The 23586-nt window shown below is 38.1% G+C and overlaps 2 protein-coding genes across 5 annotated transcripts in view; one reads left to right on the forward strand and one right to left on the reverse strand.

Annotated features, from left to right (window-relative positions):
* Window positions 1–6646, forward strand: part of HPS3 (HPS3 biogenesis of lysosomal organelles complex 2 subunit 1) — a 21250-nt gene extending 14604 nt beyond the window's left edge. For both annotated transcript variants that reach the window (XM_064384950.1, XM_064384951.1), the window contains 5 exons: window positions 146–334; window positions 874–981; window positions 1334–1540; window positions 2845–2935; window positions 4063–6646. In XM_064384950.1, the coding sequence (XP_064241020.1) occupies window positions 146–334; window positions 874–981; window positions 1334–1540; window positions 2845–2935; window positions 4063–4190 (723 nt within the window). In that variant the 3' untranslated portion in view covers window positions 4191–6646. The remainder of the gene's footprint in view (window positions 1–145; window positions 335–873; window positions 982–1333; window positions 1541–2844; window positions 2936–4062) is intronic.
* The window catches only part of CP (ceruloplasmin), a 26803-nt gene extending 3660 nt beyond the window's left edge, over window positions 1–23143 (reverse strand). The window contains exons 1-19 of one of the 3 annotated variants that reach the window (XM_064384949.1): window positions 22885–23143; window positions 21031–21275; window positions 19907–20119; window positions 19210–19383; window positions 18380–18634; window positions 17013–17178; window positions 15924–16063; window positions 15230–15370; window positions 14898–15109; window positions 14242–14392; window positions 12417–12629; window positions 11902–12109; window positions 10625–10764; window positions 10060–10188; window positions 9387–9493; window positions 8488–8704; window positions 7705–7844; window positions 7131–7293; window positions 4614–6065 (exon numbers count right to left, since the gene is read on the reverse strand). In XM_064384949.1, coding sequence (XP_064241019.1) covers window positions 5995–6065; window positions 7131–7293; window positions 7705–7844; window positions 8488–8704; window positions 9387–9493; window positions 10060–10188; window positions 10625–10764; window positions 11902–12109; window positions 12417–12629; window positions 14242–14392; window positions 14898–15109; window positions 15230–15370; window positions 15924–16063; window positions 17013–17178; window positions 18380–18634; window positions 19210–19383; window positions 19907–20119; window positions 21031–21275; window positions 22885–23039 — 3240 coding nt within the window. In that variant the 5' untranslated portion in view covers window positions 23040–23143 and the 3' untranslated portion in view covers window positions 4614–5994. Of the gene's footprint in view, window positions 1–4613; window positions 6066–7130; window positions 7294–7704; window positions 7845–8487; window positions 8705–9386; window positions 9494–10059; window positions 10189–10624; window positions 10765–11901; window positions 12110–12416; window positions 12630–14241; window positions 14393–14897; window positions 15110–15229; window positions 15371–15923; window positions 16064–17012; window positions 17179–18379; window positions 18635–19209; window positions 19384–19906; window positions 20120–21030; window positions 21276–22862 lie in introns of those variants that run through there. The other 2 variants (XM_064384945.1, XM_064384946.1) reach the window with 2 other exon arrangements.
* Between the last annotated feature and the right edge of the window lie 443 nt (window positions 23144–23586).

A 23586-nucleotide genomic window follows, 5' to 3' on the forward strand; every position in this document is an offset into this window, starting at 1 on the left:
GTATTACATACAATCACAGAACAAAAATTAAATCAAAATTCTGCTTCTAGTAAAAGTGAAAAACAGTTCCTCCTGTCTTTTCTAACTTTTTCTACTAATAATCACTATAGTCTAACTTGCTGTCTTCTATCGTATTTATTCTTAGATGCTGTGTAATAGCAGTGAAAACACTGTTCCCCAGCTCCTTGTGGATTTCTGGGAAGCTCTTCTTGTAGTGTCCTCTCAGGAAGAAATACTTCAGGAGCTCCTGTTGAGGGTTACTTCTCAGTATGTTTGGAGAATATCAAAGAAGCAACTTCCTGAGACTAAGCCATTGAAAACAACAGAGGATCTAGTAAGATGTAAACCACGCAAAGGAAGTTTTAGGACTGCAGTGTTCCTCCACAATCTATCCAAGTACCATCCTTAATATTTTAATTCTAGACAGTTTATCTCTTAAAAGAAGCAAGAGTGAAATAAAATAAGGTGATGTGCAGTTACAAATTAGTATTTCTGGCTTTGGCCAGACTTGCTCCTTGGGGACATTTGCAAATACACTTCCAGCAGGAGTCAGCTCTGCATAGAAATAAGGTTTAAAACGAAACAAGAATTTGTCAGGTGGATTATTTACAATTTTACAAAGCTAACTAAATGAGGAAATCGTGTGAATGATGAATTTTAAAGAATTATGAACAGGAAAGCTAAAATACAGAACTAAATAGAAATTTCCAGTTTATTTGTTATTAAATTGCATGAACCAGGAAAGAAGGGGTAGGTGCTCTTCTAAATTACGCTATTTGAGATTAAAATTTTCTTTACTCGCAATGAGTTTCATATGGAACTGTCACTAACAGAAATGTTTATTTTATTGCAACTTAATTCTGTCTTGTATAGATAAATTCCTGTAGTCATTTTGGGTTGATTGTCCCGTGGGTAGCTTCCATAATGTCAGTGGGATGTTCATCTGACAAAGATTACCATGAAGATATCTCAAGACTACAGGTATGAAACATGTATTACATCTTACTGCTTTATATCTTAGATCCATTCTTCAAATATTATGTTTATGTGAACAGCTTTCTCCAGGAGACTCCCCTTCTTCCCCCCTAAGCTATCCAAGTCAAAATAAAGGGTTGACTGAAATGATGGAAGAAGAAAATACTGAAGAGCTCTTTTAATAACAGTATTTACATTTTCATCTACTCTAAACTTGCTTTCCCAGTTTTCAGCAATATTTATTAAAGGAAGTATTATTTCAGGATTATTCCAACAAGTAAGGGCTTTTCTTCTAAGGCTATGATTAGCATTTTTTGCCGTGTTTGTCTTAAACCCAAACAATACTTCTTGTCTTCAGTCTCTTTTATGCAGTCAGTCAATCAATATAGCTTCAGCTGTGCCTGTTTTGGAGCCCCTGACAGAGGCTGACAGCATCGGCCTCACCATCCGTGTTCTGTGCAATACCCGTCTGGGCAAGTACGAGGAAGCCATTGACCAGCTGCTCACAAGCTGTCCTGATGCAGCTGTGTTCTATGCTCAGCATGAGCTGAAAGGTGACAATCAGGTGGGCTACTTTCAGTACAGTTGTTCACTATCATTTGGGGTTTTTCCCAAACTGAAATGCTGTATGTACAGATGGACTCTGGATGGATCACATAGCCTAGCTTTCAGGCAAAGTGAATTGCTTAGCTTCCACCTCTTCCTTGGTGTTTTAATTTCTTAACTCAGTCCCCAGTAATTGGAATGGAATATTTTTTCCTCCAGTTTCTTTTGCCACTTACTCTATTCATTGTGGTAAACGTAAAGCATAGTCTTTTAAATGGCAGAGTTCTTCAGAATAAAGAATGATATGTTCTGTTTCTTCTGTAAATGAAAAGCTATCTAGTTTCTCACTAACTGACTATGTTCTGAATTGTTTGTCAATGTTTATAATGTGAAATCTTAGTAATAAGCTAACTGACAAGAGAACATGGTCCCTTGAATAAAATTGCACTTAAATGTGTTCTTCCTGTGGTCTAGTGACATCTTCTGACCTTCTAGCGATCAGAATGATGTCAGTACACTAGCAGAAAGATTATGTCCTTGTGTCCCATTTTCCCATTAGGCCTCTGTACAGTTTCAGTGTTGGAACTGATTTTATTCTAGTGTTCCAGGACTGCGGGAGTTTATTTCCATTTCCCAGCACAGCAACTCAATTAATTGCATGGAGCTCTGCTGACCAGAGTCAGGAAATGTGGTCTCTATCAGACAGATGTACTAGAACTCTATTCAGAACCAGATTTGAGCTTTTTACGCGGGTCTGAAAATAGTTTCTGTGATTGTTCCCACGTTAGAGTAGAATGTGAGGTTGCAGTACTGCATCTGAACACAAGTGAAAGAAAATAGTTACCAGTTTTAAAGGAGGAAATAAATCTTTTTCCTTCTCTCCATTCTTACCTACAAAATTGTGCACAAAACCTAATTTACTACTACAGCTGTTGGAATGAGACAGACCAGGTCAGGAGACAGAGCAGTGCTCTTCACCACTATCCATCAAGCTGTTTTGGGAGAAAAAACAATTCTCTGACTACATTGGTATTGCTAATTGTGTGACTGTTTTTGTCTTCTAAACTTTTTTCTATACAGATATGAGGGACACTGTATAAAGATTTTTGGGCAGAAAAAAAGTTACACTGAAGATTGAAAAACAGTGAATATGCAAAATCACTGCATTTCAAAGCATTATATAAACAACTTGCTGAGTTCATAATAACTGACCTGTATTGGTACACATCTGAGCTTAGTTCAGGTTATTTTTAGCAGGTCTTTCGTACTCTTAATTTCAGTTCTTGTTTATTTATACGTTTGCTATTGGGTTTTGTGGATTAGGCTCTGTGGTGGAACAAGCTGCTTCCTGAACTTTGCAAGAGAACTAGACTTACTGGAAAGGACTGCCCTGTTCTTATTTCTTCACTCAAAGGTAAATCAATTGGTTGTAACTCAGTTACAGACGGCTTTGTTCATCAGCTAATATTGTTACTAACTGTTCAGACTAAGGACTATTGAGATGATAATTTGAAAAAAAAAAAAGGGGAGGGCGCTTTTTCTTTAGTTAAAGATAATGCAGTTTAGCAGCCTTTTTGGTCATTAGCACAGAATTCTGCAATGTAGGCAGTGTAGCTTCATAAAAATCAGGACATTAATTTTGTATTGCAATCAGGTAAATTGTTGTAATCATACTCTTTCTGTATACGTAAGGAATAGACACCATTAAAAACCTACTAAAAAGAAATAATTCTGATTCGTTCTTTTCTAGGCTAAATGACTATATGGTTCTTAAATAATAGGCTGTTAGTGATAACACAGGGGAGGCTTAAGTGTATATTGATGATTAAGTCATAGACTAAAAAAACCAGTATGCTAATACTAAAAGTAGAGAAATCTATCCTAGTAGTTGTGTAGTCCTATCGTTACATGTTTGTAAGAAATTATAATATTCTGTATAGCTGTGGGGCCAGTGTGATTGTTTTGACAAATTAGGACTATTAAATAAAGCACATATATTGTTCAAAGAATGCCATTGGAATGCCTGAGAAAAACAGCATTGTGGGATTGCATTCTGTAGCACAGTTCTTACAAAGTTCTAGTTTCGGGTGCCAGCAGTTTTTCTTTGGATTTATTTTCATGCAGTAACTGTGTTGTAGTTGCATAAGAACATAACATTACACAGCTTGGTCTGAGATGCTTCTTGCAAAGCATCCAGTTTTAGTGGATGAATGAGGGTACTAATAAGATTTCTAGAGCTTTGCATTTCATACAAAACCTGTGAAATACTAGATCAGACTTCATTAATGTTAGTGCCATGTGTAGACCCAATATGTCAAGATAGAGGCTTGTTTTTGGTTGAAGTCATAATTTCAGTTTCCTTTTTAGATTTCCCATAGTTGTGTTTGCACACAAATGGCTATGTCTCAAATGTCATTCCAGTTGCAATATTTAAATAATTAGATTACTTTAATTAATAATTACATTGTTAATGCTTTGGGTTTTTTTCTTTGTTCCAAACTCAAAATACCTAAACTATATTTTCTCCCTTGCTCTGAGCAGAAACTTTATCAATTGTTGCAATGGAACTGGAGCTAAGGGATTTCCTCAGTCTTCTACCAGAAGATGGAACTGCAGCATTTTTTCTGCCACATCTTCTTCACTGCAGCCAGAGGAAGCTGCTGACCTAAAACAATGACCTGTGGACCTGCTGTCCACTCAACTACAATGTGCTGTAATAAAAAAGTAAATGATACAAGCAGTAGAACTCCTTATAAGGTACTGCAGGCCTCCCTTCACATACATCTTGTGATGTCAACTGCTAAAGGACAGCTGTTTACTGAGGCAAGGCATCTGTTTTGAAGCTAATTCTGGTGCCTAAGCAGCTAGGAAATACAGACTCTACAGTACAGCTGAACATACAGTGTTCACTGAAAGTAAAGTAGAAAGTCAGTCTTCAATCTTTGTTAGCTTGATCACTGACTTAGGGGGGAATTCAGGGTCAGGCATGTGTCAACTGTATGAGTAAAAGTGAGTACCTTACTCTTCCAAGTGGAATTGGGCCCAACTGACTTGATATTGCAACACAGACATTTCCTTGAATTTCTTCTAGGGTTTTTGGTAAGCATCTCAGGTGCTTGTGCACGCGTGTACTGATGTTTGTCTGTCTTGCGAGCAGAAAGCATCTTTCTGCTCCTTCAGAGCTGGAATTCAGTCATAATAAGCAGTCACAATGTTTATAACGTCCTTATGAATATAGTTTGTGGTTTTTGACAATTACCAAAAATATAACGACTCCCATGATCCCATAACCATCTAAACCATCTAAAGGCCTAATTAGCTCACAGTGATGCTATAAAAATGTTTTCACTGGAGTTGCAATGTTATTTGAACCTGTAGAAGTCAGTCAGAAGAGACCATCTATATTTCAGCTAAAATACATTAACAAAAAGAAAAAAAAAATCAAAAGTAGTTTAACTTACTCGCGTAGCATTCCTGCTACAGGTAAAATGAATTATCTAATTTACTGGTAGGTATTATGCTGGTTTCAGTGTAACCTTTAAAAAAGACCAAAGCAATTTAGGCTTGTTAAAGAGAAGCAATTTCATTCTTGCAGGCATAAAGCCTAGATGTCTTGCTTTCCTTGCCTGTCCCATACATCTTTCCTTCTCATTTGGCACGGATCTAACATGAGGAGTTGGGTTATTGAAACACAACCATATCGCTGTTACTCATTTTTGAGTAGCATCAGCCATGCTCTAACACTGATGCTTCCACCGGTCAGGAAACTTTCTTTTTCCTTCACCAAGAGCTGCAACAGCAAAATGATTCCACTGCAGGAGTTGTCAGAGCAAAGCTTTTCAGTACCATAGTTACCAAATTTTGGCCTTCACTGTCTGCATTTCATCAGGCTTATTTCAGCCTAATTTTGCCTTGGAATTATTTTCTTAACAGAAAACCAAATCTTTTAAATGCATATTCTTGAGAGGTACTACTGAATAAAATTGTAAAGTAATTCAACAGAAATAATATAACTGTTTTGTTAACTGCTTAATTATACAGTACTATATATCTTTTCAGTGTGAACCTATGGATAAAGTGATAACCAAATTCCTGTTTTCTAAGCATTTACTACAGACATATGAGTAAAATGTGACAGTATGATGACTGATACCCCAAATTTTTCTGTTACTCAGGGTTATTTGCAAACCTCAAAAAAAAGCACATTTCATTAGTTCTGTGTTCCTCAGCTGCTAAATAACATGCAGTAGCTGTCACCTAGAATATGTTTCATTTGCAAGATACTATTTTCATTTACAGAAACTCATATTTATAAGCTGTAACATCCATTCAGGTGTCTTAGTCTGTGGTTCTTTTCTTAGCCATGGCCACTATGCGAAATCTTCCAAACTGTTTAGAGATGAGTGATCCAGAAGAATATTTTCCAAGAAATTAAGATAGACCTTGGAGGATCGCTGTGTTAAAGTGCTTTCATCATTCTTGAGTGCCTGGCATGCCTTTACACTTGAACTGATTGAATAATCTTGGGAACAGAGACTGTTTGTCTAGAAGGAGAAAAATAGCTTTATTGTACATTTCATCAAAAGAATAGTCTGTGCATGTGGCCAGCAGAGTCCAAAATGAGCACAGAGGATCCAAGTACATTCTGGACATTGTGAGTTAGGTTTAAAAACAGCTTTAAGATGCAATGAAGGTTACATTTTAATGCAGTCTAGATGGTTAATAATAAAAAATCCGATGCACTGCTGATCCAAGTTGAAAGTCTGTTTTTGCATGTCTTTCTGTGTACTCTTAAATTAGCCTTGTTATTGTCTGGACATCTGGCATAACATACTCTCTAAAACAGTTTTAGTGTTTATAAAATTGAATTAGGTTCTGTTTCATATTCCAGTGCTTTATCAAATAGAATTAGATTTTCTGTTTAACACTGCATTCTGTATTTTTTAGTATAGTTAAAATGTAAATCATATAGTTGTGTATATATACATACATCACATATTTTGAATTATTTCTACTGTTCTGTTTCTCTCGATACCTGTTATGCTCTGTCTTTTGAATACTGAAAAATGTTGGTTTTAAAATTGTATTAACTCTGTAGAAATAAGAACTTTTCTTCAAAATTCAACATTTTTCACTGGTGATATTGCTAGTGCAAGGTAATAGTGTCTGTAAAGCTACAACATGCCCTTGAGAAAGTAAACACTATTTTAATTTTTCAGTACTTCAGCTGTATGGGGATCATGAATTCAGCTGTATTTATCAGCTGTGCTTGTTTTGAACAAAGATTGAAATGAAGTATCGATCAGTACTGACACTTCTTGGGTACAGAAGTACTCTGTCTCATGAAGAATTCTTTTTAAATAAAAAAAAATCTGTCACTTAGATTTCATGGATGGTAAGTTGAAGTAATAGTTATCATCCAGTCCTTTAACTACTTCATTTTCCTGAGCAGTGCCGAGGGAAGCGTGATCAGGTTGCCTGCTACATCTTGACTTCCAGACATGGAATATTGCGGGTGCCTGAACTGGTTCGAGGTATACTGGTCTGTCTGTGAGCCCCATTGTGCATTTTAAAACATAGCAAACACTACTAAGCTAGGTGGCTCTTACCTTCCTTTGGGAGCACAGTGTAGGTCGCTTCCATGCCTGCGTGGATGTGGTCAGTAACGTGACAGTGTAACAGCCAGGTTCCAGGGTTCTGTGGGGTCATTTCCACAGTTTGAGATGTCCCAGGGAACAGATCAAAGACATCTGCCCGGTAAATGCCTGTTTGCTTCAAGACAAAAAAAACCCAACAGTTAAACTGTGTTAAACACATTTTCTGTGTATCATTTCTACTGAAGCATCACTTTGTACATCCACTTCATGCTCCAAAGTTTAATAAACTAGCAACTAAGTGGAAATGAAGGAAAACTATAGCTTTTTTTCTTACCACAGCCACGAAAAATTCACAGCTATCTTGTTGAAGTAACTTCTGAGGTTACCAGTGAGCGAATGCTACTGGCAGATATTCTCTGGCTCTTGTATGTTGATCAAATACAGGTTTGAGGCATAAAACCCTTATCGTCGAAGTACAAGCCCTGCTTAATATTGCAAGATGACTTTTCACCATAGATAACAGTCCTTGATATTTTACTTACCTCATTCTTAACACAGCAAGAAATAAGTGAAAAAGACCTGATACCTTGTAGTCAAAGCTGTGGCCATGGAAGTGTACTGTGTGAATGTCTATCTCATTGCCCATTCCCATCAGATACCAGCTGACATTATCTCCAACGTGCATAGTCAGGCCATGCAAATTTCCAAACACCTTTCCATTAATGGCTAAAAAGAAGGAAAGTAAGACAGAGAAAACAAGATTCTGTGTATTGTTATCTCTAATATAGTACAGATTGAAAAATTTGAAAGCCAATGCCAAACAAAAGTAATGGTTTTGGATGGTATGTGATGAATGGTTGTGTCTATATTTCACATTAAACTAGAAAGAAAGACATAATAAAATTTCTTTGCTGCACATCACTGCTAATATTGCAGTTTTAAAAGAGCTGTGGGAATTGCAGATCTTTCTCTTAAAGTTCTGCAATTCCAGTCAATCTTTGTTGAAGAGTAAGCTTTACAAAGACATGCTTTCAGAATGCACATAGCTTTTCCAAAATATCCAGAGCAGTTGTTTACTGACATCAAATCAGAACTTCAAATTTGATTTTTATTCTTTCTGTACTAAAACTTCAACATGAGAATATACCATGGGGGCTTTGTTGTTGTTAAGGGCTTTTTTAACTTGTGAAAAAAATGTCATTCACTGGCACGAGCAGTGTTTTCAAACAGTTTGAGTAAAGTTTTTCAGGCCTTCTGTCCTGAAACTGGAAATGCAAAGGGCTGAGAAAGTTGAATTTATATGCACTACTTTCAAATACATAACTTTGTAAAATTCGCAAAGCTATATGAACTAAATTGGGAAACATACCATGCATTTTATTACTTTCAAGGAATCCCTCATCCTCTTTGTCAACAAGGTGTGGGTTGGTAGAATACGTTTTAATGTTTTCATCCAAGTACCATGACTCATTTTCATCAAAAACCATAAAGAGAAGAGCAAACTGAACTTTCTTTTTAGTATGAAATGATGGCAGGTAATGTCTATGACACACAACAAGTGTGCCTATTAATCCGCTGTAAGTGTCCTGAAATGACAAATGAAAACCCACAGAATTGCGAGATGTAATTAAACAGAGGTACTCTTAATGACATAAAGGAATCTTTTTACTGTCTTCACAGCTGTCAGTGTCTGGGAAGAAGGGCAGCCAATGACAAACAAAGTTAATTCTCTGTTGTTATATGCTGTCCAGGAATCAAGTTCATTTTCATCTCTTGTTATAAACATTTCTTCCATGTTAATTTACTGCTCTTTTTTCAAACTATTTTTATAATTTTGAGCTTGATTTCCATTCAAAATATACTTCTTGACACTATTTGTATTTGTTGAGACAGTGGCAAGAATATATTCATTACCATAAAGATACTATGTTAAGCTAATTCATGCTTGGTAAAATATGGCAGAGTTGTGTTTCACAGTTGCGTTTTAATTTTCCCACAAGTGGCTGATTAGATATTGAGCAAGCTATAAAGTGTTAGCTTCTCACATTAGGGAATGTGAGAAGATCTATACCAAAAGCAAAACCATGAATGTCTAGCCTTGAATTTCTGCCCTGATGTTCTTGCAACTTGCCTTCAAGAAACATATAAATTCAAAGGTATGGTAATAGGGGAAATAACTTGGCAGAGAAAGCAGAAAAAGTTTCAAACTCATCTCCTTTGACTATATCTATGTTGGAGACACAAACAAAACTGGCATCAATAATGTACCTTAACAATGTCCACTGTTGAATGGTATGCCCATGCAATACAATGTGAATCTCCTCTCCCAGGACTAGATCTCTCTGGGATTTTCCAGACATATATTTTTGTATCACCTGAATTAAATAAGTATCAATTAATTTTTGAAGTTTTAGGTGTGCTGATCCTACAGATGGTCATTGTGAAGCACATGTTATTTCCATTTACAGCTTGTATTTGTCTAGAAGTTCTCCTTCCCATTTACTGCTCTGGCTAGCTGATGGCCCCTTCTGCATATCCCTGATCCTTCTTGACAATGGTTTTGTATGTGTGTGAGTGTGTCTGCACTGTCCAGTTCACCATACTTAACAGCTGATTGTATATTTTGTAGAGATCACAGAGGAAATTGAGAAATGATAGCATAAGCCATGCTTTCCCAATGGAGGCAAATCTGTTTGCTTTCATGAAAGGTACAGCCGCATTGTGTCAAAAAATTACTGATCAGTCAAGGACTAGGATACACAGCAATAATTAGGAGGGGCATTTGAACTGTAGAAATATTTGTCATAATCAGCATCAAAAATTTTAAGAATTTGAGGCAAGACAAACAAAAATGATGTTTTTCCTGCTGTCTGGAAGCTTGCTAAATCTTACCGGATGTCTTGATGTTACCTGCTGGAAATAAAAGAGGGTGGTTTGATACCTGGGTTAGTTACAGCAACAACAGAACTGTCTGTTTTCACTCCATGGGCATGGATAGAATAAGGTCTTGATGCTAAGTTCTTGAAAACTATTATAATTTTATCTCCAGCATTTGACACAAGCAGCGGCCCTGTTGGATTGAAAAAAAAGATCAGAACAGACATAGAGCCAGCTTGTTGTGTTCAAATTCACAACATTAACTTATAAGTCAGAAGCAAACTGGATAATGTTCATTATGACATGCCAACTTGAGATGTTAAAGTTAGGCCTCTACGTCTCAAGTTCTGAGCACCTACAGAAGTCAGTTTGAATGTTGCTGCCCAGTTTTATGCTGACTTAGAATCTCTGACCAAGCAGCAAACCAAAAAGGTTTTTTTCCTTGTAGAACAAGCAATGTTATCTTGCAGGGAAAGCACTACAGTAAAAGTTGCAGTTCCAAGTAGGTTTTCCATTTAGACTGGGGCAATTTTTTGTGGGTAGAACTGTACTCAGTATTATTCAAATAGTATCTTTTGATTTGTGTGACTGCAATTTTTCATTTTCAAAACTGAACATGATGACTTTACCTTGAATTTCCAGGTGCTGCTGCTCCTTTGCTCTGTTTTTGGGAGTACTGAATGTCTGATCGGTGTACTCACGATATACTACCTTTTTGTACTTTGAGCCAATGAATTTTTCATCTTTATTTAAAAATGGATTGCCAGGGCTGCCAAATGAAGAAACAAATGCATTCCTTCATGTATTTTAGAACATCTTTTGCAGGTGTGTCAATTAACTATCAAGCAAGAATCTGGCTCAAAAGAAGAAGTAATCTCATAAACTGAAAGAGTAATCTCATAAACTGCTAGTATCTTCAACATTAAAACATTCTTGTTAAGGTGGGAGGTTCCCCTTTAGATAGTTAAAAACCCTACTATAAATAGATAGGATAAGTCTATGGTACTTGGAAAAAATGCTGAGTGTTTGGCCTAGCAAATGCTGCAGATTGCATGAAGACACAGCAACTTACACGAACAGAGCCTTTGGCAACTTCAGTGTACATCTGAAATGAAGCCTAAAACTTGTAAAGCTGAAGTGCCTTGCTGACATTAAATGGGAGGGATTCTCTGCTGAGATAATGGGGGCTGGACACAAAATGGGGGGGGGGAAGTCTGGTAACAGCATAGTCCATATTACTTGTGCTTAGAATGACAGAGTCACTGGTTTACAGGGCAAGGAAATGTACTATCAACTGAGGAAAAAAGAAAATACAATTAAGTTAATAACAAAATACAGTTATAATCTGCTACTCAAGTTATTCAGGTGGAACACAGATTAATCATTCTTGGCATGAATTAGTTTATCCAATCAGTTCTCTCTCATTGCGATTCAAATACTGGAAATAAAACAACAAACTTCATGGTAAGTGAATTCAATCATGGGTAAGCTCATGAAATTGAGAGGGGTCAAAAAGAACCTTATTCAGACTACAAATAAACATGAGACAAAGACCTTGTTTATCAGGACATAGTCATCATAGATAAGATGACAATGAATATTTTAAGCTTTCCACGTTGAGGACTACCAACATCAGTAAATAACAAATGCACATGCATTATCCAGGATCCATTAAAATCTACACCTGTCCCACAGAAGATCTGTGTGATTTCTCAACCATTGTGCTGTCTGGCTCAGTTACATGGCAGCACTGCCGGGGAAGGAGAAATTCAAGTAAGCCCAAAATATATTTGTGAAAAGAAAGTGTGTCTAGAAATGTTTGGAAGAGGAAAAGGTTCAGAGAGAAGCAACAGCAGTTGCTCCTTTGCTTTTTTGCTTTTTTTTCCCTGTGTGTATTCTGAAGTACCTTTCCTTATGGTATTGATGCCGCTCGAATTCCCATGTCCTGTTAGGAGAATAGTCCCATTCAACTTCCACTGCAGCAATGTAGTAAATCTTTTCATGCAAATACGTAGACAAATCTACATTCCACCAGTGGCATTTTTTCACTTTGTAGTTCTGTTTCATGCCCCCAGTGTAGTGGTCTGCTGTCAGGCAGGACACTTCAAATACTCCTAGAGGTCATATAAGAAACAAAGACTTGAGGAGACTGTGACACAGGTTATTGTTCATATAAGGTCCAAAATCTTTGAGCAGTGTGGCTACTTGTAGTAATAAAATTCAGCATACAGAGGAGCTAGGAAAATCAAGAACTTAGCATTAAGAACATACATTCTTAGAGTTTGCTGCCCTTCAAACACACCTGTACACAGTTTTAGCAGCAGGGTCAATATACCAACTGCTTAAAGCTTGTCTCTGCACAAAGCATTCATAAGTAACAGTTTCTGCATTAGTAACAGGATTTTTAAATAACACATTTACCTTCAGAATCAGGCTTCATAATAGCTGTAAGAACTGTATGTGGAAACAGATTTGCTGTATCCCTTCTTGTTCCTTTAGTTACAAATGTGTTTTCTGAGAAGTATATCCCATGGACATCAACTTCTGAACCCAAGCCCATCAAATGCCAGGAAACAACACTTCCTTTACACATCTCAAGACCAGGCTGATTTCCATACATATAACCATTAATAGCTGTAGAAGATTTGAGAAAGCAAAAGCCACCTTGATTAGTATATTACTTAATTCTGCAATAGGGATTAATTAATTAATAAACACTTCAGATGTAATGTCATGCCTTAGACTGACAGAAATATCAATGATAAAATATCACATCAAGAAAACTAAAGAATCAATTCAAGCAAAACAACTTTTAAACCCCAGTGTTTAAAAATAATTTCCAGCTGTTTCCCTTTTCAATGTCCACAGCACATATTGCTACCTTGGCCAACTGGAAATTTCCCTGCTTTCTACTTGTCACTTATACAGGATGCATAAAGGATCCTGTTTTATATCCAGCAACACCCTCCAGCTGTACAGTGGAGGCAATCAGAAGGGTTTTTTAGTTTGAGTTACTAACACTTTCTAGATAGTCCTTTGCAAAACTTTCAAATCCTGGACTTCTCAGGTACCACTGAATGCTCAGCACCAATAGTCTGTAAACAGGAATGGTCCTGATGGGAATTTTTTTCAAAATGCATAAAACAAATATGCTTAAAGATTAGTACTTACTGGCAGGATTTGGGCCTGAGGGTAAAAACGTCTTTTTCACATGAAACTTGGAAAACATTTGTGCAGTACTAAAACATAATCAGTGTGAAACTCAGTTCTGCCCTATTAAAGAAGCAAAGAGCCATTCTGAGGCAAAGTCCAGCTGGCAGATCGGGGGAGAGGACCCCTGCCCTCTGCTCAGCACTGCTGAGGCCACACCTGCAGGGCTGTGTTGCGTTCTGGGCTCCCCGGTATGGAAGACATAAACACACTGGAGAGAGGGCAACAAAGGGCCACAAGGATGATGAAGGGACAAGAAAGCACTTCTTCCTGCAGGGAAAGGCTGAGGAAGCTGTGATAACCCTTCAGCCTGAAGAAGGGGCAGCTTGAGGGATCTCACCCACCTGTACAAACAGCTTCAGAGAAAGTGCCAAGAGGATGGAGCCAGGCTCTTCCCAGTGGTACCCAGTGATAGGGACAGAAGCCCTGCTAACACTAACAGACACCAAGTGACACACAGGAGGTTCCCCCCAAACATCAGGAAGCACTGTGAGGCTGACCAAGCACTGGAAGAGGCTGCCCAGAGAAATGGTGGAGCCTCCATCCTTGAAGGTATTCAAAAGTCATCAGGACATGGTCTTGAGCAAGTGGCTCTGAGTGGCCCTGCTTGAGCAGGATGTTGGACCAGGTGACCTCTAGAGGTCCCATCCAGCCTCAACTTCTCTGTAACTCTGTGAAAAACTTCTTTTCAGCTACACCATCTGAAAAGCAGAGGTCACTTTTGTCTTGCTGACTGGTTGCACTCATAGTCGCTGCATACAGGCTGAAGACCTAACTCCTCCTTCTATCTGCTCAAAGTTGTACATAACCATGCTAAATCCTCAACTGCCATGCAACACATTGAGCAGCTGGCATTATACTTTGAACTACCACATTTGGTTGAAATTGAATTGCACTGAAATATTTGGGGTTTTTTTCCACTGGAAAGGAATGAAATGTCTCTGCACTATACAGCTTTCCTGCCTCAAACATGAAAACATTAAAGTAAAAACCTTACTGCAGAAATTAATATTTCACTAACTTATAGTTTTCTTACAGTGCATTTTGTTAGATTCTTGGAAGCCTTCATCATCTTTGTCAATTTTATCAGGACTTAGTGTAAACATCAAAATATTATCATCCAAATACCAGCTCAGATTCTCATCAAATACTGTGGCAAGTAGAAAAAACTCCATGTTCACATTTTTCTGTTGAGAAGAAATAGAAGGGAAAATAGAAATGAATGAGCAGAAAATGTCAGGGGAAAAAAATCCTATGTTGTAATAATTTATCAGTACAAGTCACAAAATAGATTCTTCATTCTGATAATCTTGATACTTCATTCTGATAATCTCCAAGCTCTGTAATTGCTGTATCTGGTAACTAAGTATCTACTGCTAGTGTTCATTCTATCTGCAGGGACCACCTCTGGAAGTGAGTTTGTATTTGATCTTTAAAATCTCTACATTTTTCTAGAGATTCTCATCATAGCTGAGACTTGAATGTCAGCAGCTGCTTATGACAATGGTGTTTTCACATAGCAGTATTTGTCTGTCTGGAGCCAGATACTGGAAACCCACTTTCTTCATGTTGTTTATTCCCCTTAGGACATCAGTGAAACTGCAATGTGGAGAGGAGGTGGTGCAGTCTGGGAAGAGAAAGCAGATTCAGCTGTGACGATGCAAATGTTTCCCTTTTTCTTCTTTGACTGACCTGTTTCCCAGAAGAAAGCAGAGCTCCTTTCCTGCACACTAGGAGAGGACCCACAAGGCCAGAACTGGTGTCTCTGACTGCATCCACAGCTGAGTAATAAAGCCAGGTTAAACAGTCTGGGTCTTGCTCTGTGGGACCCACATCTTCTGGCACATCCCATTCATATGTAAATGTGGTGCCGGGATTCACATGAGAGGCTGGAGATTCGGTACCTATTACAGAAATCAGCATTAAGAATTATGCCAAGTGCACATTCTTTCCTTTCTCACCTGTAAGACGTGGGCAGGTAAGGCGGTGAGCGCTCAGGTGCGGCAGCCCCGTCCGCGGCTCACCTGCGGGCGCGGTGCCGAAGCGCGCCCCGGCCGCGCTCCTGCGGTAGCTCACGCCGTGGGGCTGGATGCTGAACGGGCGGCTGGCATTGTTCCGGAAGGTCACCCTGATGCGCTCACCCACTTCAGCCCTGATCACAGGTCCTGGAAAAGTTTACACGGTCTAATTATGGGATATTTCTATTAAATGGTCACCACAAATTTATGGCATTCAGTGGCTGGCTGCTTTTTCCCTTACATGAGGAATGCCCCTGGGCCTCTGTGGCCACAGACCAGGTCCCTGGCACGTAGCCTGAATCACACAACAGCCCAGCAGCAACCAATCCCAGTTCACATGGAGGCCCAGTGACTTTCAGGACAGTTTCTTCCCTTTGGAAAGCGATATACAGACATTAGCACCAACCCATGCCAGGAGCAGCAAGGTTATCAATAGAACTAGATCTGCCTAGCCTGGCCTGGTAATTAAGAGCCTGACCTTTGGAGATCATGGCATGCTCCTACAGGGAAGCTGGATACCATGACAGTGTTGCATTCAAGAGCTTCATAACAACTTGGGGGAAACCACAGGCACTAGTGACTGCTGGAGGCAGGGAGAGCTAAGGGCTTCTCCTTGGAGGTGGGGCACTGCTCACTAACCAGTGGAAGTGACTATTTACTCTCATAAATCTTTGACATGAAAAAATTTTGACTCTCTTACCTAGGAGTCCAAGGTGAGCTTCCTCTGCAAGTCTTTTTTTATATTCAGTGAAAGAATCATCTGTGTATTCTTTGTAAATTGCTTTTTTGTAGGAGCCACCAATTCTTGTCTCACTTTGTTCAAAAAAGATGTGAGATTCACTGTGTAAAAGAAATTGCAAGAGATGCAAACGCTTCAAATCAAAATGCTCAATTGTAAAAAAGCAGTCAGACCTCAACCCTGTTTTCAGAGCTATGGCATGCTGAGTTTGTCTTTTGGGTTTCTTTTCAGTGGTATGGTCACACACTTATATGCAGTGGTGTAGAAGATGTGCAGGAATCCATTATCCTTCACTATCTTCTCATTAAGAAAAAGCCACTGCTGAGTTGCCCTTACAAAGCTTAGAGACTCATTAACGATGATTTCTAGTCAACATTTAATAACCTTGGATTTACTCTTCTTCTAATTAGAAGTTACAAAAATTCAACAGGAGCAGATAAGAACACCAAGACTATGTAACATCTATAGACAAAGTGAGAAGATTCAGTCAACACTTCTAGTCTTTAAGAAAGGACCTTTCAGTGTTTTCCAAGCACTATTCAAACCTTGAATATTCAAACTCTGCCTCATTGCTTGTGGAAGAGCAAGCAGATGAAAAACTTGAGGAATGAACGTATTCAGTGTATCCAGGTCTTAAATATGGAAGCACAGTGTAAAGGACAAAGCTATCTCATGCAATCTGTTTCCTAGATGAGATACGGTTAGCATGAATTTCATCACCTAAGGCAATGGTCATGATCTCCTGCTTTGTTCCCTAACTCAGAATAATCAACCATCTTGAATAATCAGGAGTCACAGCCTATATATGACATAAAAAATTAATCTTAATCCCAGTGAAATAACTAACATAGCAGCAAAATTTAAGGAAAGATTACAAGGAAAACAAATTACCTAATTTGGGCTGATATTTATTCTAGCACTAATATTTAAGCACAGATGAGGGCAATGAGCAATTATGCTTAAAAGTCAGCTCTACCATATGGCTTACCTTAATTAGCATGCTTAAATCAATTCTTGGAAAATAAAACTTCTTTAATTAGAGGCATTTACCTGTCAACAATTAATTCTTGTCCTGTAAAATGGTTCACTGCAGATGGGCCATAATTCCAGATGATCTCTTCAGCAGCAAGGAAGTACTGTCTTATCTTTGTACTCTCACTGTGACCTGGTGTGGATTTCTTACAATCTTCTACTTTAAAAAGGGCCTGCATACCACCTGGAAAAAAAGAGGTAGAGAAACCTAGGGAGAGGGAACTGCATTTTGTTTTCTCTTTCCCTGCATCCAACAGCTCTTCTGTTGTCTGGACAATACCCACACCATTGATGGATATGCAAATCACAAAGTGGAAGATAAATGCTATAGATGGAGGTGTGCCAGCTGAGCTAGGACATAGAAACACAGCCGTGGTATCCACAGCAGGCAGACAGGTGTGGTAAAGGGCATTCTGCTTGTAAAGCTGCAACTGGCATGGCAGAGAAGATTAGGGTAGAGTGGACACAGTGCTGTCCATGAACTATTCAGCCAAGGCCGGACGTTACCAGAATGAACATTCTCTATCTAAATATAACCAACAACTTATTTGTGGAACTCCCAAGTCTGCATCCTAAGGGAAGCAGTTAGCAAATCTGCTTGCTGGAGACACAAATAATATAATGAAGAGAGACCTTTTACAGCTATAAATCAGGCCAATTTGTGGGGTTTAAGTCTTGGCCAGAATGTCTCGGTCATATCAGGATATTACTTGATCTGATAAAGCTTGGAACTTCTGTGTAATCGAATCTGTAGGTTACACACTTCTTTTTATTTTGGAGTTTTCAAATAATGGAGAATGATTTTCAGTTCCATGTTCTTTCCCACTTCTGTGACAAATCACTTCTCTCACTTCCATTCAAAAGCCTGGAATTAGCTTCTAAGCATTTAATATGGCTATTACAACTGAAAATACAGGATAATACAGGAAAAAGAAATGAACACCTCTGCTGATTCATGAATGCATTTTCCAGAACATGTATTTGTCAACAGGCAAGTTAGCCTGCCTGTTCTGTGCCCCTTGTCAAAGATGGAATGAGCCCCAACTTTTTTGTTGTCAAACAGAAAATTGTGGTTAGTTATCTCCAGCAGGAGGCAAATGACATGCTGGTTTTTTGCCCAAAGGCGAGGCTTGCAAAAATGCAGCTGGTCTAATTGCTGCCAGCTGATGATGGTGTCCATTAGAGAAAAGAATCCCTTGATTCCCATGGCCACAGGCTCAAATCCATCTAATGCACTTGTAGGTATTTCAATTACTCTGAGAGGTTTTTTTACCTAGAGGAGAATACTGCCTGGCATACCACCAGGTCAAGAGCCCTGCAAAAGTGACTCAGTAAACTCTTAACTCAAGCTAAAGAAATTCTGATCACTGAACCTTGTACTGTACCTTCAATGTGGTCATTCACTTGGCAGCTGAGCAGCCATTCCCCAGGGCTCCTTGGTACCATGACAGCATCAATGAATGTGGCTGGGAAGAGGCTGATGGTGTCAACTCGATGATGTCTTTCTATTAAAGTCTGTCCATGAAAGTAGGCTGAATGGATATCAGCTTCATTACCCATGCCAAAAAGATGCCATTTTATCTTATCTTCCACACACATTGTGAGGTTTGGGAGGTATCCATACATGTACCCATTGATTGCTAAAAGAAATATTATTTGTTAGAGTTAACTTCACAGACCTTAGAATGTTTTCTTCAAATGCAGGTATCATACAACCAATTTCTCTATTCTTCAAAATAGAAAGAGTTTCAAAAGAAAGTTCCACACCTTTGAAAATCACTGCCAGCATCAGACACACGCTTCCTCTACATAGCTATGATTCTGGAATACATGCCGGAGCCAGAGGTATCTTATTTGTTTATACTAACAGTAAGAACTGTTTTTCTAAACTATGAAATTATAGTACAGAGCTCAGGACTGAGAAGCAGAACAAAGTAACACATCTGTGTTTAGAATGCCTGGGAAAATTACACTGGCAAAGACCTTTGTGGCCCTAAGAATTTTATATCACAACTCCAAAGATTTGATTGTACAATACTTGCCATCATTTTTTAATTTTTTAATTTTTATTTAAAAGAATATGTCTTAATCCTCTAAGAAAAATCCCTGCTTTAAAAAAAAAAAAATTCTACAATTCTTCTTTAAAAGAGACAAGACAGAAAAATATTACTTCATGAAATCAGTGACAAAAAACATTGATATAATGTTCTCTCACAGTGCATTTTATTGCTTTCCTGGAAGTCCTCATCATCTTTGTCCACTTTGGAAGGCTCAAAACAATATGTTCTGATATTGTCCTCTAGATACCAACTGAGATTTTCATCCACCACAGAAAACATAAGGATAAATTCAGCATCAAAGTGTTGATCATTGTCCCTATTCATTGTATCTGAAAAATAAAACGGTATATTCAAAATCTTTGGTAACTGATATTAATTTTTTTTTGTCAGTTTTAACTCTAGTCTCAATAGGGTTGGACCCTGTTTACTTCATATTTTGACACTTTTCTTGAGCATGACTGTATACATAAACTTACAGACACACTTAAGAAAAAAAAAATCCCCTTTGATAGATTCTACAAAATTACCAAACACAAATATTGCATATTAATCTCTTTCTTATATAAGTATTTATGATTCCTTGCACATTGCTAGCAAAGCACATCTCATTCATACAGATTTGTGAACAAAGTATTTTGGAAATTACATTGTTTCTCATACAGAAAATCAAACTACTTCCTACACTATTGAAGGCAGCTGATTGAAAAGACCAAAAGCAGTTATTTCAAAATCAATTGTAATCTTCTGCTCTTCAGGGAACTAATTTCACTGATATTTATCAATGATAATTTTCAATCACCTTGCATATGTATTATATTTACTCATTTATTTATGGTTTACTTTATGGTTTACCTTTCCTGCAAATTATTAAAGGCCCAACAAGCCCTGAGGCAACATCTCTTGGAGCATCTATGTGGGAGTGGTAAGCCCTGGTTATGCAGTCTGCATCTGCTTTAGCTGGACCTTGATCTTCTGTCACGTCCCATGTATAAGTGTACTGGCCTCCAGGCTCTACGGCATCATCTTGCTTTTGCAAATCTTTGGTAGTGTCAGGATAAAAAGCACCTGAAGAATTCCACACAGTCAACATTAGCACAACACATTCACAAGAGTGTGTTAGGATAGCACCTGCCATGCTGAAAGTTGACTACATGCTGCAGCAAAATGGAATTAACATCTGAACACAGGTTAAAAACCCACAACTTTTAAATCAGATGAGTAGATATTTTCTTTCTCTTTGGGAATCTTTTGAAGTCTATAAGAGTACTTCAATTAATGGCCCATTAATTTATTCAGAGGGGATTTTGTGCTTCTTGTAAAAAGATTACAATTCAAATATTTGTAAAACATTTGTTAAATATTAATCTTGGAAACTGCTCTAAAAAAATGCATATGCCCTGAAGGAATATAGGTGTTACTGGAATGATAGCAACAGAAAAAAATTCTGAAAACTATACATACTGCTACATAACCATGCACTGTTTTGATCTGACAGAATGTGTCTCTATCACAGCACATACTAATTGTAATGAAAACAAATTACTAAGCAGTATCTGTTTACCCATTTTAAGAAATTCTTGTGTATCTTATATACCATATACATAAATTTAGTGTTAAGAATTTGGAGCAGTACATTGTTACTGTTAACAATGTCTTCCTCGCAGCATCACATTTTTATATATCCTTCATACCTGAATCTTTTATATAACTTTATACCCTTACTTTGGTTGAAATACAAATATTCTTATTTCAGGTAAAATGTTGATCTAAAATTGCCTCATTCACAAATTCCATTTTTGGCTTTGTATTCTATTCTTGAAAAATTATCAAATTTAGCTCCTATTTTAAATTGATTGTGTCCCAGTTTAAATCTCTTTTTACTTGCCCAGTCTTCTCTCTGACAGAAGAATACCACTTACACTCAGAGGGATGATTAACTTTTGATAAATTCTGGTCCAGAATGGAATCAAGCTTACCTTCATTTTCTTTTGTGTATCTTACACCATGTGGATGCAGTGTGTAGTTTCTGGAAGCAAAGTTTTTCAAGTGAATAGTAATGGAATCTCCAACTTCTGCCTTAATTATAGGACCTAAAAAACCCAGCCAGGAAGGTTTGTCAACTATCACGTCATATAAATGATTGGTATACTGAACGTAGATAGCCTTCTTGTAAGTGTTTCCTATCCTGTGTGGTCCTCTTTTGAGAAAGACTTCAGCCTGCCTGTAAAGAAAATACACAAATGCATCTGCCATGTGGTTTTTAATTAATAGTCTAAAATAAAGACCAGGTCTCTGCAGTGCTGTGCACAACTACATGCAAGCCTTGTGGTGAAATAAGTTAATACTGCCCAAAAATGCAAAGCATTTTCTACTAGGTGGAGTATTGTTTGAGCACATGGGGAAGGAATTGTAAGTGCATTGGCAAGTGCAGGTCTGAAGTGTAATTCAAATGCAAGTCCAGAGCTCCACTTGGAGAGAAAAGGCTCAGTTACTATAATTCTGAGTGCATGAGGCTCTTGAGCTGCAACCTAAATCGAACATGTATGGTATGGCTCTTCTTGGACCATTTAAACAGCTACCATTTAGTTGTAGATTCTTCCTTCTGCACTGTGTTTTTCCCTGCCCCTGTAAGCATCAATCTCTACAAGCACACCCTCAAAAAGCATCCAGGAGGAGAAGGGGAATCAGAGAAGCTGAAACTGAAAAGTATAATACAAGGGACTGGCTCCATTGCAGGCATACAACCACTGAAAACCTGAAATTAATGTAGCGTGCTGCACGTCACCACAGACAAGGGGAAAGCAGTGAAAGTGCAGTGAACAGCAGTGGTTTGTTGTATTACAACACAGCTCTGCCATTCTCAGACAGGATGCCCTGTTTCCACCCCCGATCAGAATTACTAGCCTGCTGAATCCCTGGCAGTGTCTTACGCCTCACAAAGTTTGTGAGTGGAAAAAATGAAAAGCTAACTGCTTAATCTCACACCTGATTGAGTGGCTGGTTATGGCTGTGGCTCTCACTAAAGAAAACAAACCACAGGAAATCTTGTAATCCCTCATCCAGAAATGCATTTTTGATATTTCTGATTTTCTAATTTCTGATTTCTCTCATCATTGTTTCTGCTTTGATACATTCCCATATAATTTTAAAGACACTGAAAACAAAGAGAAGAAAGGAACGTTTTCTTCTCTCAAATATTTTTCTGATGCCTTTTATATCTGGATTTTCTTTATTGATTATTCAGACCTCCAGAATGCTTCCCCCCTCCTCACCCTACATATCTTCAGCCTACTTACTGCTCTCACTCTGCTCAGGACCCTCTTTGCCTTGTAACAAGCAACCCAGCTCCTCCACTGTGGGTGGAAGTACCCAGCTGTGCTTCTGCACCAGTGAAAACCATCCCTGCTGACAATGAATAACTAAAAAGAAAACCTGTGCTCAGTAGGAATGTTTTAAATTTCTAATTTGTTTTTAAATTTGTCAATTCTGCATTTGAAAGCAAAAATAATCTCTTCAGCACTAGCACCTTATACCTTCAAAATTATACACCATTAGACATTCAGGGTCTTATTCTAGCCTCTACTTAGTAAATATTTCATTACAACAAATTCACACTCTACTGCATATTTCAATGCTTTGAATTAGCAGAACATTGGAATGCTATTCTCAAGCAAGCCAGGAAAAAAAATCAGAATTCCCTTATATGTTTGACAGAAAACCCACTGACACCAACACATTCATTTCACTGCCTTCACCAGGTTTTCAGCCCTGGTGTCTAAACCAGATGAAGTTGTAAAATAAAACTCACCCAGTGACATTGCTTTACTTACTCTTCTTCTGCAAAAAGCTGTCCAGAGATGGCACTGGTATTGCCAGGTGCATAGTTCCAGACAGTCTCTGTAATGCCAATATAGTACTCCCGGTTCACTGCCCCAGCGTGGCAACAGCAAGAAACCAGCAAGCAGATTAGGAGGAATAGCTTCATTTTACATTCATGGACCTTGTGGAAAACATGGGATAAAAACACATAACAGGCACATGCAATTTCCTTTTATATGTTCCTATCTCTCCTACTCCCCACATCCTTACCTCCCCCTCCCTGCTCCTGTTTGCTTTTGTGGAAACAATAAATGCAATTGCACAATGTCTGTGTGTCAAGAGCAAACAAACGATTCTGGTAACTTCCTCAGTTCAGAAAAGCAAAGAAATTTTTTCTATATCTGCCAACCTACAATCACACAAAATAGCATTCAGATTGTCTTAGAGTGCAAATTTTGTCACTGAAGTGAAAGGAGATTTAAATGGATTTACAGACTTAAGCTTCATTACATTCTTCACTATCTTCATCACTCTCTCTACAGCTTGTTTACTACTGAGAAAATAAACTTATGATATGTGGCACAAGAACACAGTTTCTCAAGCACACTGAAAAATGCTAAGTGACACTTTTTCCTTATGTATCTGTTCTGCATTGACACAGGGAGCCCAAGCCGTGCCTATACCACCAGTCTGGCGTGGCACAAGCAGAAAAG

Source organism: Passer domesticus, chromosome 11, assembly GCF_036417665.1.
Source record: "Passer domesticus isolate bPasDom1 chromosome 11, bPasDom1.hap1, whole genome shotgun sequence".
Classification (NCBI taxonomy): Eukaryota; Metazoa; Chordata; class Aves; order Passeriformes; family Passeridae; genus Passer; species Passer domesticus.